General features: G+C 39.9%; 1 protein-coding gene and 1 long non-coding RNA gene across 4 annotated transcripts in view; both read right to left on the bottom strand.

The window, feature by feature from the left end:
• Window positions 1-18,595, bottom strand: part of lrsam1 (leucine rich repeat and sterile alpha motif containing 1) — a 40,238-nt gene that overhangs the window by 14,825 nt on the left and 6,818 nt on the right. The window contains exons 6-15 of one of the 3 annotated variants that reach the window (XM_018701908.2): window positions 9,447-9,515; window positions 9,284-9,368; window positions 9,069-9,190; window positions 8,887-8,977; window positions 7,727-7,836; window positions 7,502-7,531; window positions 6,451-6,570; window positions 1,456-1,595; window positions 1,278-1,322; window positions 372-442 (exon numbers count right to left, since the gene is read on the bottom strand). In XM_018701908.2, the coding sequence (XP_018557424.1) occupies window positions 372-442; window positions 1,278-1,322; window positions 1,456-1,595; window positions 6,451-6,570; window positions 7,502-7,531; window positions 7,727-7,836; window positions 8,887-8,977; window positions 9,069-9,190; window positions 9,284-9,368; window positions 9,447-9,515 (883 nt within the window). Of the gene's footprint in view, window positions 1-371; window positions 443-1,277; window positions 1,323-1,455; window positions 1,596-6,450; window positions 6,574-7,501; window positions 7,532-7,726; window positions 7,837-8,886; window positions 8,978-9,068; window positions 9,191-9,283; window positions 9,369-9,446; window positions 9,516-18,595 lie in introns of all 3 variants that reach the window. The other 2 variants (XM_018701909.2, XM_018701907.2) reach the window with 2 other exon arrangements.
• On the bottom strand, window positions 12,617-14,755 carry LOC127142770 (uncharacterized). The gene is made up of 2 exons (XR_007813817.1): window positions 14,184-14,755; window positions 12,617-13,929 (listed from the first exon to the last, which is right to left on the bottom strand). It is a non-coding gene; the product is annotated as an uncharacterized LOC127142770 (long non-coding RNA).

The following is an 18,595-nucleotide window of genomic DNA, read 5'->3' as shown; positions in this document are numbered from 1 at the left end:
GCTGTTTATATTTTTCTGTCCACCCCTTTATATCAACAAGGGTAGGCTACATAACAGAAAAACCTCCCCCTCTGTAACGCAATACATTTCAACAGCACTACAAACTACATCCTCCAAAATTATCATATGGTTGATTCAGATCTCTCTAAAATAATTTCATAAACAACTGAACATTAGAAATTCCAGGAAGATTAAATTTATTGCAGGACTGTTGGATTAGACTGCATTAGTTAGGTGTCTCTAATAAACTGCAAACTGAATGAATAAAGTATTTTAAGAAATTAACTCTGAGAAAAGATCTGTTACAATAAAGATGTAAGATTGGTGTAAGCAGATGGAAAAACTAATTTTACAACTGCTCAGCTGCTTACCTGCCACCTCCCTTCTCCTCAATGAATTGGCTTCTTCCTGCGTGATGGCAGTCAGATGCTCCATACGGATCCTGTGGGGGAAGTCAACAACAGCATTATTATAGTAATGGTTTGCTGACTTTAACATTAACCTAGATGCCAGACAGTTGAAAATCATGGTGAAATGTAATAAGGATGTTCTGATTTTGTACCAATCACAATTATTTTATTATTAACTGGAGTATAGACAGATTACAAAAACCAGCTAAATACTAAATAAGCTTCACGGCTCATACAAATACAAATATGAGACAAACACAAGGTACTTTTAAAAGTTTGTCAATAAGTAAAAACCATCTGACAACAATGACAGCTTCAGGCTAAAGAGAAAAGCATCTCCAGAAAAAGACTACTGGGCTCCAGACTATGACCATTTTGTCACATTTTGTGACCTTTTTTGGAGACAGTAGGACTAAATTTACAACTAGTCAGTGCGACTTATGTTATGCAAATATGCCCCCTATTCTCCGGTGGGGTCCAGTGTTTCCTGTACATTGCTTTATGAGACTGTGCCCCTGTACAAAATGAGCCCATTGTTTGTTCATCCATCCATAATCTAAATCGCTTATCATTTATTTTCAATACTTTATTAAACCTTCTGGATTTTCTCATCACATAAAAATTATTTTAAACATATTTTCAACTACATGCTGTACCAAGGTTTTTCTTCTTTGAGGTGAAGATTTTAAGGTCTCCAGTGTCCTGTTACTGTGTTTTTATTTTCCCTCCTCTGGAAAGCCCTTTGTCCATTTTACGCGGAAAATGTCTATTAGCAGTCAGTCTGGTAAGTGGAAAACAACTGCATGAATGCTGCCATGTATTGGAATGCCTCACATCTCTCTGGGTGTTATGAATCTCTCCACTCACCGGTCTTCCTCCATGGCTTGAAGAAACTCTGTACTCTTTTTCTGGCTGGAAAGACAGACATAAATATGCTGGAGTTAGCAGAGATGCATCTGTGGACAATTGATATATATAGCAACTTGGCACAAATCCACACACCCTCTCTTAACAAAAAAATACAAGAAGTTCTGTCAGGTCCTACCGGTTGTTGTCCATCAGCATGTTACTAATGCGGCTACTGATGCTGTCTTCAGCTTGTCGCACTTTCTCCAGTATCAGCAGCCTCTCTGCCTCCTGAGCCCTCTGCTGCTGACTGACTCCCTGCTCTAGACGTTCCTGCTCCTACGTATTAGACAGATTATACACACTAATGTAGATGAAATCAACACAAAGCAAACAGATAAATAAACAGATAACAAAAACTCCATAACTGGTGCTAACCTCACTGGGTTTTTGGAGATTAGGTGACTTTTTTCCCCACTATCTATAGTTGGTGCAGAATTTCATTTCTCATGAGCATGCCAGTCAGCCATTAAATGGTCAGAACTTAGCCATTCAGACTCATTCATACTCAGAGCAGATATAAAACACTGTGTGGCAGAGAGGGCCAAACAAATGAACACAAACATTCCACAATAGGCAGTAAAAAAAAAACAAAAAAAAACACAGGTATTTTTAACTTAAATAAATCAAAGTACAAACTTGTAAGATGTTTTAAAATTTTTTGTCTTCAACAGGAATAAACGGGCTTGGGGCTTAGTGCAACAGATATTATGAAATTATGGCTTTGATGTTCTCATGTGATCTACTGACTGGCTCCATGGTTTAAAGACAGACGCTGTCATATGTTGTACAGACTGTAAAGCCCTTTGAGGTAGATTTGTGATTTTGGACTATATAAGTAAAACTGATTTTATAATTACTTTTAAGTAATGTGAAGGCATAGCTTTGTACTATGTTGAACTTTATATGAGCATTTTTATGTTTAACAGACAAAGCAATTAATTGGATGATGAAAACGGTATAATGAACTCTGTCATAAAAATGTACCAGACACCAATCCTGTCATTGGTCACAGGCTATTAATGCTTGAGGATCCTTAAAAACGAAGTTACACTTTTTAGCTTTAGGTCCCAAAATGGTCCCTCTCATAAAAGTGTAATAAAAATGTTATATATAAATATTATTTTTCACTTTCACTGCATCAAATCTTTTCAATAACTTCAGACCTAAGCATAGATATTAAGTTTTTTTAAATTATTTTTTAAAATGTTTTTATGCCTTTTTTGTCAAAAGAACCCATTTTTTTCAATAGGAAAAACACAAAATTTGCAATATTTTCCAAAAATGAGGTGCGAAGTAGAATATTTGGGATGAGGTTGTTACAGCCTTGACTTGGTCAATAATTGATAACAAAAATATATTCAACCACATTCACACCACTCTTCACTCTTCCCAACACACCAAGACTACTTTTGTGTGTTCAGCTTTTTTATTGCCATGCATTTTGCAAGGTAAGAAAACCAAGCCTCCATTGAAACTTTATGTGATGAAGCTCTGCTGCCCCTGGTGGTTTAGGGAGGGGTCATCACACCTAAAATCTGTTTTCCCTGTATTTTGAAGGTAGAGGATTAGATTTATTAGGTATTCATGGGAAAAGCATTATAATATGTCAGGATTACAGTATATCAAAAATATGTGGTTATAGTGGGAGTCATGGGACCAAATCAGTCTAATTCAGTATCAACCACACAATTAATTGTTATGTTTGTAATTTGTTGTCGTTTTATATTTTATTTGTAAATCACTGTTCTGTATCACCATTCAACTTATGTTTTGTCTTATCAGTTAACCTCTTGTATTATGTTTAAAACTTGTGATTGATGTACTGATACATGATACATTTATTTTCTTGTCATTAAAAGCACCATTAGTTCTGACTGGCAGAGACTGCTGTTACCAAACCCTCGACACCCTTGCTTTTCAGCCATTGCTTTTTAGACATATATACATTTTTTAATCAAACTTAAAATGAATGGGATTCTATTGGAGCTTAGCTCAACTTTCTTCAAAACCACTCAACCTTTGAAGTTTACTAATCTGGCATATGTGCAGCCACAAACTCCATTTGTGGTTTAAAAGAGACTTTGACATTTTAATGTTGTCCTGTTCATCTGCTAAAAATGTTTAGCTTAGGAGATGTGTGCTTCTTTAGTGAAGGGTGTTACAGCTTGTTGGAGGTTTCATCAGTTTGTCACTTGACCAATTATAGTGAGGACCTATGGATTTTTCAGAGCAGAAAAAAAACACTGCTCCCAGTAGTAGATTTATCTCAATATACTCATAATAGGTATCAAAATGTTGCCACAAGCCTCCTGCCTCTTATCATGTATACATCTAAGTCCACTGAGGTTTCATAACTAAGGTGTAAACCTTAATTGATTGGTAAGTCACAGTCAGGTTCTCAGTTACAGTCTCCTCAGCTTCCCAATTTTTTAACTTGCAAAATTTCCCTTTGTGTTTGGAGTTTGGACATATACTACATATTCCTATGTTCAGCTACTCAAGTGCTAACAGAAAACACTAAAATCACCATTGAAAAGCTTTTTTCTGACATCTGAGTACCAAAAATATACATCACTGAACTCCATTGACAAAAACAACAATTTTAAGTTGTATTTTGGCTGTCACTCAGGAGGTAGAACTGGTTGTCCGCTAATCGGAAGGTCAGTGGTTCAATCTCTGGCTCTAGTCTAGTCGTGCTAAAGTTTCCGTGGGCAAGATAATGAACCCCAAATTGCCCCAATGTATCACTGGTGTGTGAATAGGTGTGTGTGTGTGTTAGAGCACTATATATAGAAGAAGCATTGCTTTAAACTCTTTGCAGCCTCACCATCTGATTAATTAGATTTCAGCTCCTGCATTTAGCTGCTTACTGAGCAATTTTCAGCCGTTCTTATCATTACTTCAGCAATTTCCTTCAGGAAATGCATTTTCTAACAGCAAAGCAACTAGTAGCAACCGGCAGCAACAAGCAGCGGCCTGCAGTGGTTGACAGTGACTGGCAGTGACTGGCAGCAGGTAGTAGCGGCTTGCAGCTATCACAAAAGATCTAGACTTTATTCATTAGGAATTAGGGCTGGGCGATAAAATGATACCATTATATATCACAATATAAGTTTTCCTCAATAGACATTTATTTATTTTTTAGACACTGTCGATAACGTCAACAGAACTCATTCCACCTGTGTTTTGATAGACAATACTTTTCACCAATGATAAGGAGAATAGTGCCGTGCCAAACCAATCATGAGGCTGCAACAGAGTTAGAGGCACATCAGGTTGGGTTGACACACACAGCACTGTTTTGGACATTGCAGCCGTGCGCAGCAGAATGTCAGGAGTAGGAGCGAGATAAAGGGGAAAACGACAGAAAATGTTGAATGAAAATTTGAGTGACAGTGTTACTGAAGAAGACGCCCCAAAAGACAGCCCTGAATGACAGAGGACTGACAGGTACAGAGAGCCAGTAGAGACAGACACAGCTGATAAAAACTGTTGGATTTGGGATTGGTCTCAGTAGAAAATACAAATACAAATCTGACTTAATGTTAGCTAGTTCATTCTAGTTCATTGCTCTCTTTGTCCCTTCTTTCTCTCTCTCTCTCAGCTCAACCGGTTAGTTTGCAAATTTATAATACTGCAACAGCTGCAATAATTCGGGCCGCCACTATAATATATACAGTATATATACTAAAGACACTGCAGACATAAAGTTGGTGTCTTGGTCATAGCTCAGTTCTCTCAGCCATTTTTAACTCATCACATCACCATCATAACATCAGTGTCCATTGTCCATGACCAGCATTTAGCTCTCACCTGACACCGGAGCAAAGAGAATCAGAACGACTCACTGCCTGCATCACACTGTTACTCTGCCCTCCGTTTTCATCAAGTATCTAACTCCACAGTTAGTTTTGTGGTTTGGTAATTTTAAGATAAGATGCAGTTGTAGAATTTACAGCCTATTGCTCTGTTGCTCCTGTAGTGCTCTGTGTGTGAACTGTGAGGCAGCTAAAAAAAAAAACTTCCATGGTACACATGATGATATCAGCGAGGAAAAAAAAATAGTTTGTTGTTGTACCATAATGGACAAATTTGCTATTTTTATGCAGATAATATATGTATGGAAAACATCAATTTCTTTAACCAAACATTTGAACAAACAGATTTATCTTGTTTTTAATGTATTACACATTTCATATTTAATGAAAAACAGTATTTCATATCCAACTGTTGCTCTCAGGCAACATTGTATCAATTGTGGAACACAAACAACATCATCATATCAAATTATCATATTAAGAATTAATATTGTTTCAAGGTAAAACATTAAAAATCATCATAATTTTTATCCTAATATGCACCACCTTGTCCTCACAAGCATGAACATAGACTCACAAGTACTTGCCTCTACACAAAATCTCCTTCCTCACTAACACACCTCACTGCTTATGAAAGTTGAGGAAGCAACTCATCCTCATCCTCATCTCCATCCTAATTCTTACTCTCTTCCTGCTGGATTGTCAAAATGATCTCACTTCCCTTATCACTATATGACATCCTGACTCTCATCAGCTGGCAGTGCCACCTGTGATTTATACCACTTCACTGCATTACAAAATCTTGTTCATGGCAAATACATTTCTGTCTGTATTCTAACCTATGCCTGGTATGGCTCTATGTGATTCCATTACGGTACAACATGCAGTTTTTTGTAATTTCTTCTGATATATTTTATGTCATGTAAACTTTTTAAAAATACTTCTTTACTATCCAATGAAGTTGACTCATATTTTTGTAGGTGATTATCTGGATGAAAATGAGTAAATACAGGGCTGTGTTACATGTGTACATGTGCTGAAAAGCACAAGCAAAATGGACCCTTGTGGGTCATCTGGCCACTTTTTCTCATTTTTATTGGTTAGTATTGAAATAACCAATTAAATGGGTGTCTCATTTTATCTAAAAAAGCTAAAACAGGCTATGTTGCCTAGCAGGCACCTACAAAGAGGGTTAAGGATAAGCGGTATAGATAGTGGATGGATGGAAAAAACAATAAAATAGAATGCTTATCCAGCAAACACTTAAATTCTTATAAAATGCAGGACCAAGAGTGAGGAAGCATGTAGTGTACCTGTCGGACTGAGTTGAGGATGTTTTCCTTGTGGGATGTGTTCATGAGTAGAAGCTGGGTGTGCTCTTTTTGCCTCTCCTCCAGGTGCCGCTCAAAGGCCAGTTTCTCCTGCTGCTTCTGCTGCTGTAGAATGAAAGGACAAGTCAGTGTAACAGTGTGTATACTGTGTACACGTGTCTGTTTTGAAAAATCTTTAACTTTTATGCTTTTCTACAAGTCCTGAATAGAGCTGGTCATTGACTAACATCAAACAAAACACAGCTACACGAGAATCATTTACTAGTCAAGTGTCCGATTACTTTTGAACTTCTGCAATTGGGGCGCTATGTGTTGAAAAGGCTAAATCTCACACAGTTTTTTCAATGTTGATGTAAATTTATTCAAATTAAAGCTAAGATTTGGAATTTTTAATGTAGTATCCATTAGAGCCTGAAGACCCAAGAATATGTAACTTTCTAAATACATCTAGTCTGGACTGTATGAATAAAAAGTAGCCAGTGACAAGCTAATTAACACAGTGTCTTTCCAAGAAAAATCCTTTAACATTTCACATATCATCTGCAGATTTGCAAATTACCAACTCTCCTTTAACAGTGAAAATAAGTATGTTCTTATGTGTTACTGTAAGCTACTGATGCTGGAAACAAGTGCAGTAAAACTGAATTAAAACAATGAGCTGAAAGATGCCAAAAAGCTCCAGAGAGCTGGGGGAACCTGTAGAGTTAGTGGTAATTTTCTGAGCCTTTATCTATGCCCCTGACACCACTCACATTTTACATAGTCAATTGATCCGTTATTAATTCCAAGATATTGATAAGTGCAGCTTTAAATTAAGGTATGGATCTTTTCTTATCAATTATTAAAAAAAGATTTTCAAAAATCTCCCAAGACACCATGGTAGAGAAAGACGACTTGTTAAGGACTTGTTAAGACTTGCCTTATGTCGACAGGGTAGGCCTGAGCAAAGTTACTGATGCGTAAGAGATGAATTAAAAGCTATGGATATCTGGAATGAAATCTGACTGCCACTGTGTTGGCTGGAATCACACACCTTTCTTTTCTCGTAGTCACTGAATTTGTTCTGCAACAGAAAGTGAGGAAAGGTTAAATGATAGTCTGACAACAGAAATCAGCTAATACAGCGTAAAGAGCAATTAACAAGGTCCAAGCAAACATCTGTGTACAGTACACAGTCATAAACAACGTGAGCCATACACATTCTATGCATGTCTACAGCTTAACAGAGTTTTGTGTGTTAGCGTGTCACCCACTGTACCTGCCAGGCCTCCTCTAAGCCATCCCAATGGTCACAGTTTTGTTTGCCACTGTCATTCTCCAGCACTGGCAAGAGATACTGGGATGGGGGGCAGTACTCCTCTCCCAGCTCTGAAAAGCACATCAAAGAAAAAATCCACCATATGTCTCATAAAGTCTAATATAACGTTACGGGTCACTTTCGGAATGGAAGAAATCCCACAAGGCTGTGTTGCAAGAATTATGGCTTAAATCAAATTCCATCAAGGTTTAATTATTATACCTGTTGCCCAGCTTTGTAAACTTGGATTTAAGTTATTATCCATGTGATTTTAGTCTTGATATGGCAACACCAGTAATAAATGGTCTTAATGGCAATTGGTAAGTCAATAATAAATTCCAGAGATGCATTCAGTATGACACCTATATCTCCCAGTGGGAAACCAGAAACAGTTTGAGTAGCATGCCTCATTTCCTGAAAATCCCATGTGTGGATGAACAATATGAAACCCATGCAGGAAAAGGCAGACACCATCTGTAGATTTAATATGGCTCTACACTACAGTTTAAGTTTTATCACTTCCACTCCATACTGCTTCAATATCTTTAAGAGTAACTTAATAGCAGGGTTAAAAGTAGTGTTTCACTGACCTCTCTATCTAAACGTTTTATCTGTGCCTACACCTATGTCAGGGCTCAACACGGGGGGCTGAAGCCTATCCCAGCTGACAGTGGGTGAGAGGAGGGGTAAACCCTGTACAGATCGCCAGTCCATCACAGGGCAACCAATCACACTCACACTTATGGGCAATTTAGAGTTACCAATTAACCTAACATGCATGTTTTTGGACTGTGGGAAGAAGCCGGAGTACCCAGAGAGAACCCATGCACACAAACTGCACAATCCAGAACCTTCTTGCTGTGAGGCAACAGTGCTAACCATTGCACCAAAGTGCTGCCCATAATGACTAGCAACGTGACATAAAACTGACAACTTTCAGGGCATATCTGAATATGTTACAGACATGCACATATACAACAAATTTTTCAAACCCATTTTAACAGCTATGTTTGAGACAAATTTCAGACTCAAGATCAGTCACATCCAGTTGAGAAAAAGAAGATTTTTGTGTCAGTGGTAAAAGTTAGGGTTACAGCATGTACCACAAAGTAAATGCTCACCTGTGCATAGGAAGCGTTGGATACTTTCTGTGCCCTCTGTACACACAGATGCAGGTGGGTAGGACATCATGACAGCATCAAGTGTAAAGCTCTGTCACAGCACACATAAATACACAGGGTTTGCAATAAAACCATATCTATGTTTTTAGATTTCCTGTAAATGTGCATCAAAGAACACACACCTCTAGGGTGCGGATGTAAGCCAGAGCTTTGGGGAGCTGGACAATGTTGTTATCACTCACATCCAGGGTGCGCAGGCTGTGCAAAGAGCCAACTGATGATGGCAGCTCACTGAGATAGTTACCTATTACATACACAATGATGAGGACATAACAAAACCAATGTCATTTCAATTGTGCATGTCCTCTTGCTTGTAGGCAAGACATTAGCATCATACCCTTCAAACTGAGCGTCTGCAGAAGCCGCAGATCCCCGATCGAGTCTGGTAGGGCCTTTAAACGGTTTTTTTCCACATTCAGAATCTGACAGGACAAGATAGACACATTCACATTCACACTCATCCCCTTTATATCTTGAGTCGGGTTCAGAATGGCTTTTACCTGCAGTAACGCCAGCTTCCCAATGTCTTCTGGAAGTGAAGTGAGCTTATTCTCATGCAGATCCAAAACCTTTGGAGGCAGACAGTTGGATTCAGTCAAATGGGTCAGAGAGCAGCAATTTTTTTTTCTAATCTGGTCTTTTGAAAAACCATGATACATCATCAAAAGGGATGCTCAAAGGTTGACTATGAAACAGGAGGACTGTGTGTTTGTTGGAGTTTAGTGTTAGGGTTTTTATATCATACAACTAGGCCTGAACGATAAAACAATAACAATAATTGTTACAAAACTGGCTGACTTTGCCTGACTTGATGGTCAATGTGAACTGCCAGTGACTGCTGGGGTGGAGTATAAACAGACTATAGTCAAGTTGGAAACATTCTAGGCACTTCCTGCAGCATGACTGAGCTCACGACAATGGCTGATCTCAAAGCATTTGCCTTTTACCAACTGTTATTGATATTCACCAAATATATCCAACTCACTGTGGAAAACCTGCACAGCTCTTCTGTTTTTTTTGTTTAGAAAAGTAACCAATGAGTGTTCTCCTCAATATGTCAGACTGTTTTGTAAACCTATATACGCACTGTATACCCTGCCAAGATGTGTTCTAAACCCTTCAGTCCAAAAAAGTATGAAGAAAGAAAATATAAGTTTAAAAACATCTAGGGTGATGTGTTCAGGTGCATGGGGGAAAACTTGCACATGGAATATCTGCTAGAGCAACACTTTTGGAGAGGTCACATTTTTATTCATTTTTGTTTATTTGAGGATCATAGACTTGACAATAAAAACAGGGGCAGGAAAGCGAAAAGAGGTGAAATATGAAGGATAGAAAATACAATCTGTAACTATATTACTTCTTATACAACTGAACTAAACTGATTAACAGCTTTCTTGCTGGAAATTAAAACTATAGTATTAGTGTACAGACATAAAACGTGAGCTGCCAGAAGAAGGAGATCGAATAAATTAGGTAAACTTTGGAAGAGATAACCACAGGAGATATCTGACCTGAAGTTCTTAGAATAAAAACGTACAACACATCATGCCTGTCAGTTAAGACTTGAGCCAGATCAGTCATCACAGAGGCTGGTTCCAAACTGGTGCAACCAGAGGATATCAACCGCAGGAAAACTGAGCAGAAAACTGCTGATGCCTTATGGTGCATTCTAGTTGTACTCGGAAGTTCAGAGTCGGAAATCGGAAATTCCAACTGGAACGCTCCCCTGAAGTCGGAATTCTAACTAGGAAAGTCAGAGAAACCCTAACAACCCAGACATAAGAAATCAAGATGGCTGCTATTCATGTCAATAGTCCAGAACACTCTGCTAATTTTACTGTTAACAGCGGTTATGGTATATTTGTTCCACATTAAGTCAGTCATACAGATAGTACTGTTCAATGTTTATCTGTGGACATGTTGCTATGCTGTTTGTATCTGCTGTTTGTTGTACTCTATGGTCTATGAGGAAGAGATATAGTTATTTAATTATATTTAATTAGATAATTGAACACATTGAGTTAACAAATTGCATACAAATCATGACAAATTACAAGCCCTGCTGCCCCTGTGTTCCTCTGAACTGTTTGCTAATGCCAGACCCACCCTTTCTCTCTCTTTTGCCTCCTTGAGGTATCTCAATAAACTTATCTGGAATAACAAAGATTATACGTCATTCTTGAAAACATTCATAGTAGCTGCTTTCATTTTTCTCTCTGCTGTACACTTAACATTAGATAGCTAACCTAAGATTCTTTCCATAGTTTAAGTAATTTTAAGCTTACTCTGTAACTTGCAGAGTATTTATTCATGCAAATATCATATAATGTTAATTTGTAAGCCCTGGCTTCGTTCATTAATTAATCCATAATGGCTATCTGTCATGGTCACTTTACTTCAGACCAGGTTAGACGGGAGTGTGACTGGCTAGCTTGAATGCCTCCCTGCTGGAGTCCCACCCTACTGTGCTGTCATTGGCTAGTCCTCCCCGGCTGTGAGCTTGAGCAGCTGCCTATCAACACAATAGATAACCAACCAAAATACAGGTTAATCTGGTTTCGGCGTGAGAAATGTTTGGGCAGTGTGAGAGCATGAGACTGAGAGTGAAAACATGAGAGCTGGCAACCCAGATTATTGTTTGGCTACACCTTGCATCTTCGCCCACACAATGGCGTTAATTTCACTCATTTAAAACTCGACTATTGTGATTATTATTCCCGCTCTCATTGACTTTTATTCCTGTCCATAGAATGTATATAAAGATGGACGTAGCCACTGAGACGTCACCCGTTGGTTTGTGAATTGCTATTTTGAAGCCTCGAGTTTGGAAATTGGCCGTCGCCATCTTGGTATTTTTGCAACCAAAAAAACAGAAGTAACCATATTTGAATAAGAGGGTGGAGCTGGCATCCATATTAGCATCCATAATTTGGCAGAAATTTTTATTGCGTGTTAAAAATGTTGTAGTTGTAGTTATGTTGTTTAAATATACATTACCTAACTTTGTGATTGCTAGCTATCAGCTATAAACATAGACTATATAAAGATTGTATGGGAATTTCCTGGAATAATGTAGTCCAGACAGCTACACCCTTGTTGTAACAATGGAGGACCTGCACCACCTCCACCTGCAGTATCCAGACATGAAGATCATCTTCTGTCATCACCCAGAGCTGCAGGTGGAAGGGTGGTGACAATCCAGGGAACACTGACAAGAAATGCAGGTTTGTGAACAGTGTTATGGCCACACACATTTATATTTATTGTTTAAGTGGTAGTCTTGTACATCACGTTGTATACGCTATGTATTATTTTTCTTTTCCTCTGTAAATTGTACTTATTACTGGGATTCTATTTTCTCTTGATCCACAGCTGTATTTTATTTTTTAATTCTGTAATGTATAGTTAACTGTAAATTGTGCCCTACATTGTTTTCATCCATTTATTACATTCATTATACAATGTTGCTGAATTAATGTACTTCTCAACTTGCAATAAAAGGTATTAATGAAGATCAAATGACAGATATTAAGAGTTTGTTCTGTCCCCATAATTGTCTTATGTGCTTATCTATTTTAATGACACTGAAAACACAAATTTGTCCTGCAAGATTCCTGTTTAAAAAAACAGGTAACAGTGAAATGTAATTAATGGAAAATGCATTCAATACCATTATCACAGTAGGTTTATTTAAAATTCAATATAACAAGCCGAACACAAATTACAAAGGTGGGTCCTGATTGCACTTCTAGCTGACTTCTGACTGTGCTGGAGTGGACCCATCATTTAATTCCAGTTTTTTATCACCTAAAAAACAAAGTCAAAGGCAAGAAATGGTTTTCTGGCATCATCATAACCCATTTGAGAATAAGAATGTTGTTGATGTAGTCTCCCTTCTCCAAATACAGTGCTCCATGAGGTTGCTCCTGCTGCTGGTACCAGTCATTCTGTTTTCACAGTATGGATACCTTTGAATTACAGTAAAAGACAAACACTTTAGTTAAGAAATGGTGGATCACAATGAATCACATACATGAGCCAGCTGTCAGGGGTATAAATGTCTGCTTCATTTGAGGACTGTCATGTACTTTCAGCATTAACTTACCAAACTCCTACAGAATGTTTTCCTACATATTGTGTAAAAAAAAATTAAACACTTTGTCATATTGTGAAAAGTTGATGACACCGTTTTAACCACAAGTAAATTATCTAAACATCATGTTAACCTAAACCACACATGATGGACAGTTTTATTAACTTGCATTAATGCAGTACATTAAACTAGCACAATACACTTTCTTTGTTTGCCAGAGCCACAAAACAAATGTCGTTAGCTTAGCGTTGTTTTAATACCCCCACAGTTAATACAGGTCACCAGCCCGGCGGGGCCACATACTGGTAGCATAGTATAAACGCGAAGTTAGCAGCTAATGCTAGCATGAGCTAGTTAGCTTGTTTAGCAAGGTGCAGCCATAATTCCCATAACTGTGATATTAAGTGGGATGCCCATTTTGGCTAGCGAAACACAGGCTTAAAACAAAATGTACTTACCAAGAAATGAATAGCCGTCTCCTTGGAGTTTCCGTTAGTACAACTGAACCTCGAACGAGATATTTTCGGGCAAGCAAGATGCTAAAATGAACTCTGTCATTGTGTGCTATCAGTTCATCAGTTAACAGCTCTGAGACGAATCACTCTGTATTCTGTCATGATTGACACTGTCAGTCGCACAGTAACCACGCCCTAAAGCATACCACAATTACGTGTTGCCCCATGCTGGCCATTCGATAGAAGTGCAGGTTTAAGGCACTTCCACATTGGCTTCATTTTTCAGACCCGGGAACGACATCCATCTATGTTCCCATCCCATCCTAACTCGGAGTTGAAGTCAGTCCCAGTTTCAACCTCCGATGTAAATGGAATGCATCATTACTCCTGCAATGTTTTAATTCCATGTGACATGGTGGTGTTCCGAGGCAGCTGTGAAAGTCGGACAAAATTTTTAACCAGCAGGAACTGTTTTAAGCACAGCATGCATTACGTCAAGTTAGCGTTGTGCCACACTGCATAAAGTCGAATACACCTAATGTTTCAGCAGTGGCAGTGAGATAAAAGAGAAAATGACCAAGGAAAATGTTAACAAAAACTATAGTAATAGTTATAATAGTTATATAGGGATACCGGAAGGGGAGACTAGGGCCTGGATTAATAAAAGGCTAAGCATTTTGACTGACCTTTGGACATTTAGGGTCGGTGTCTGTCCATCTATGATTTTCAAAAACTTACAAAATTCGTCAGAGCTTTTCTTACTCTTAAGCACAAGCTGTCAGCCTGTCTCCTCTGCGGCTCCTCCGCTCCTGTGAGCAGACGCATACGCGGAGATGCACGTGAAAGAGGAAGCGGGGAAAGAAATGTTCAAATTTTTTTCTTTGCCGTTCTTGGGAGGGCAGGGGGTCGCGTTGGCAGAGCGACCGGCCCTGCCAAGACAACAGTAGGGGAAACACTGCCATTAATCTTTTTTACTATCTGAAGCAATGCCATCCTTTATAACATGCCCAATGCAAGACCTTAAAGTCCCAGACCCAAGCAAGTGCTGGTCGTCCCCCTAAAACAACCAGTGCAATACCTGAACAACAACAGACCACAGTGTCCACTTTTTCCAGCGCCATGCCTCAAAAAAAAAAAAAAAAACCTCATCATATCTTCACATCTCACTGAGGGGAAAAAGGAGAGTAGGTATACAATCCATGAAACATTTTGACAGCTCATACGTCACTTCCTGCCCCCCCCCCCAAAAAAAAAAAAAAAAAAAACACTGACGTCATCCCCCTCCCCCAAAACCCCCTGGGTGCAGACGCTCATGCTTAGTTTTGAAAAGAGTGGTAGGTTTACCATGTCGACCACTTGTAGAATGGTGCTTATTAGTGAGACAGCTGTTACCATCTTATAAGAATCACGGTGTAACGCAGACACTCTTGAAAAAACCATGGTGTATCTGCGGCAGGCTCAGATGCCCCAAAGTCTTTGCATGAAGAATGGTCTTTGGAACCTGTATTGGAAATTTTCGAATGATTCATGATAATTGTGATTTATTAATGATCTGTATTAATTGTGTGTATTAAATCTTCTATTAATTGTGCTTTATAAAATATCTTATGTTCAGTACTTTTCCACATCAATAAGCTCACAGGGCACTTCGCCCAATCAAGGACGGGGCCTGATACAGGGCTGCATAGCTGTGTAATCTCTGACGCCTTTCTCTCAGAGCTGCTGTTGTGTAGTCTTCAGAAGAGGTTTTCCTTTTCGTCTCCGGACGTAACCTTGCTTCTTTTCCATTTAACCTGTAATCTACTATACTCGGTACTCATAGTGCGTCTCATGCTTGAGGAGTACAGTGGGTCCGTTTGCAAATGTAAGAATTAAACCTACAGAAAGACAACCGTTGACTCTGTGCTTTACTGAACAGAAGATTCCCATGACAATTTTGGTGTCAGAAGTGGGATCACTCGTGTGGGACGGCACCGGGGACTCAGAGCTGCAGGTGGAGACTGTGCACAGCTAGAGTCTGGGACTCTAACCTCAACCTCCCCATAAAAGAGGGTGGAGATGTGGGGGCCTGACGCTTGAGTACCGGGGCTCGCTCACCGCAGTGATCCAGCGAATCCCTTTTTTTGGGGCGAACAACCTTGTCTTTCTGGTAAGTGAATTCTGGAAAAAAAATTCTCGCCACATGGGGGGTGTGACAGACGTGTCAACAGGGCAGGTATTGGAAAAACGCTGTAGAATCAAAGAAGCTTCAGGTCCAGGGAAGGACCAGGGAAAAGCGTTAAAGAAATTGAATGCACTGGTACAGTAATTGATTATTCAAAAAATTTTTTTTGGAAACTCATTCTCACTCGATAATTTTTAACATTGCGCACAAAAAAAAAGTGAGAAAAGTGAGAGAGTGTAAAAGAGTAAAACTGAATTGAAAACTGATTGATGAAATCCAAGGTCCCTACAACCACCTCAGAAATAATGCATTCTAAAATTCTTAAAAATAAAAATTAAATTAAAAAAAAAAAGGGAAAAATAATAATACAAAATAATAATACTAAAGTTGCAATATTAGAGATCGATTTGTTTCCAGAAATGGGCTCCAACAATAGAAAGAGAGAACAATCAAGTGATGCTGATAATCCACCTCAGTGGATGGCTCCCAATATTCGATTTATGATCATCAAATATGGCAAATTAAGTGTTGGCCAACTTAAGGTATGGGTTGAAGAGTGTGGTTTCCCATGTACAGGAAGTTTTAGCCTAAATCAGCTACAGTTATTAAGAACCAAATTAGAAGAAAAAGAATAATTGAGTCAAGCTACACAAAAGGGGAAAAGAAAAGTGTTTAAAGCAGACTGGGAAGCATTTGCATGTTGGTTTAAGGAAGCACAAATCAGGGACAGAAAACAAAAGGCAGGGACAGAATCACTAATCCCTATGTCTCAGTGCCTCAGACTAGACCCTGATCTGGACTCGGCTCCACCCAGAAGATGGCCAGCCATGGAGTCCAGTGACCCCCCGACCTGAAGGAGAGGAACGACCACGACATGGATGCAGCTGCTGCAACTTCAGCAGCCACCACAGCCCCAGCTACACCACCACCTCAGCCCGAACAACGACCACAGGTGCCAGCAGGGGACAGGACCTCCCAGTTAGTTTACAAACCATGGACATTCAACAACATGAAGGAAGCCGCTTCTCAACTCCCCTTTGTCGAAAACGGGAGAGCAGAATATGTGAAACAGCTCCTGATTTTTTTGCCAACAGTTCAGACCCACAACCACTCAACTGCGACGTCTACTCATGGCCCAGATGGGGAACAAGTGGTCCAAGGTAGCTGGAGACTTTCCAGCAGGAGAACTCAGACTGGCCGACGCAGCCTGGGAAAAATTATGAGAATGCTGCATACAGACGGGCAGGGGCTGAGCTCTGTGACAGGATCAGGGCAGCTTTCCCTCTGAGTTTGGACATGGGCAAAATCTCAGCCTGTAGATTTGAGAAGATGAGACTGTATTTGATTATCTCACCAGGCTCACAGAGGTCCACACAACAACAACACCACAGTGGCCTCCAAAGATCAGTTTGGGGGGGGGGGGACACACTCAATAACCCCCTGGGAAGCGCACCTGTGAGACCGTTATGTCAACGGCATTAAACCAGAGAAAGGTTCCTGGATGAGAGAGGCCGTGGGGACAGGGACAGAGGCAGAGGCAGAGGCCGAGGCCGAGCGAGGAAGGGGCCTGTGGGGGATCAGACGCCTGCTTCAAGTATGGCAAGATGGGGCATTGGGCCAAAGAGTGTCCACCCTCCTGCTTTGCCAGACACAAAGAGGTTGATTTGAATGACGCATACGGACAGGCTTTCAGCTTCTGCGGCCGAATAAAAAAATGCAAACAATGCAAACTATGCTCCCAGGTCAGTATGACATCAGGCAGAGCGACGCATTGTTGTACAGTACCAAAATGCACCATCTGCAGAGAGAAACTGCCACACGACTCTAAAACCGATGATCACCTGTGCTACATTCCACCTCTTTCTTGAGACATCTCCTGTCCCGATTTGATTTTTTATGATTCTGAAACTTTTGCGGGTGAAAACGGCAAGCACATCCCCTTTTTAGTGCATGCAGAAACACTGAAAGGTGTAGAGAAGGTGTTTCTAACCGCATTAAAAATTTTCTTTTGCATTTTAGGAGCAATCAATACAGACAGAACATTTTTATAGCTCATAACACTAGAGGATTAGACAGCTACCTGGTTTTAAAAGGTATACTCAAAGAGGGTGTGTCGCCGCAGCAGATTCTGATGAACGGGAGTAAAATCCTCAGTTTTGAGGAACCTGATTACCACCTCAAATCCATAGACTCCCTTTCATTCCTTCCCGTGCGTCTTAACGCTATGCCCAAAGCCTTAGGTTTCACCGACCAGACCAAGGAGTATTTCCCTCACAAATTCAGCTCAGAAAATCGTCTCAACTACGTTGGACCCTACTCTCCACCCTCCGACTACAGAGTAGAATGCATGACGGCACACGAGTGAGAAAAATTTGACACTTGGTACGGTGAGGCCAGTCAAGGGACCTTTAACTTTAGGGAGGAAGTCATGTGTTACTGTAAAAATGCCGTCAACAAGGGTTGCCTTAAATTCAGGGAACAGTTTTTAAGCAAGACGGGCATAGACCCTTTCAGTTCCATCACTATCAACGGGCAATGGCCGAAAATTATATTTTGAGGATAGCTGATGAGGGCCAGGAGACACATCCACCCCCTGGTCAGTTTCTGCGAAAGGGGGAGGGCCGTCCATACACACCTCGTCCTCTGACTGCCGGTCAGTTCAGCAGTCAGAGTTTTAGAGTAGGGACCCTAAAACTTTGAAAGGTCTTTAAGCATCAGACGCCTGCGTTCAACACGGTAAACCTACCACTCTTTTCAAAACTAAATGTGAGTGTCTGCACCCAGGGGGTATTGGAGGAGGGGGATTACAGTTTGTTTTTTTTTGGGGGGGGGGGGGGGGGGTCAGAGCTGGCAAAATGTTGGATGGATTGTATACCTTATCTTCTCTCTTTTAAGCTTGGCAGAAATAATGATTTTATTGATTTATATATAAAA

Source organism: Lates calcarifer, linkage group LG9 (assembly GCF_001640805.2).
Source record: "Lates calcarifer isolate ASB-BC8 linkage group LG9, TLL_Latcal_v3, whole genome shotgun sequence".
Taxonomy (NCBI): Eukaryota; Metazoa; Chordata; class Actinopteri; family Centropomidae; genus Lates; species Lates calcarifer.
This window is presented reverse-complemented; position numbering and strand designations above follow the sequence as displayed.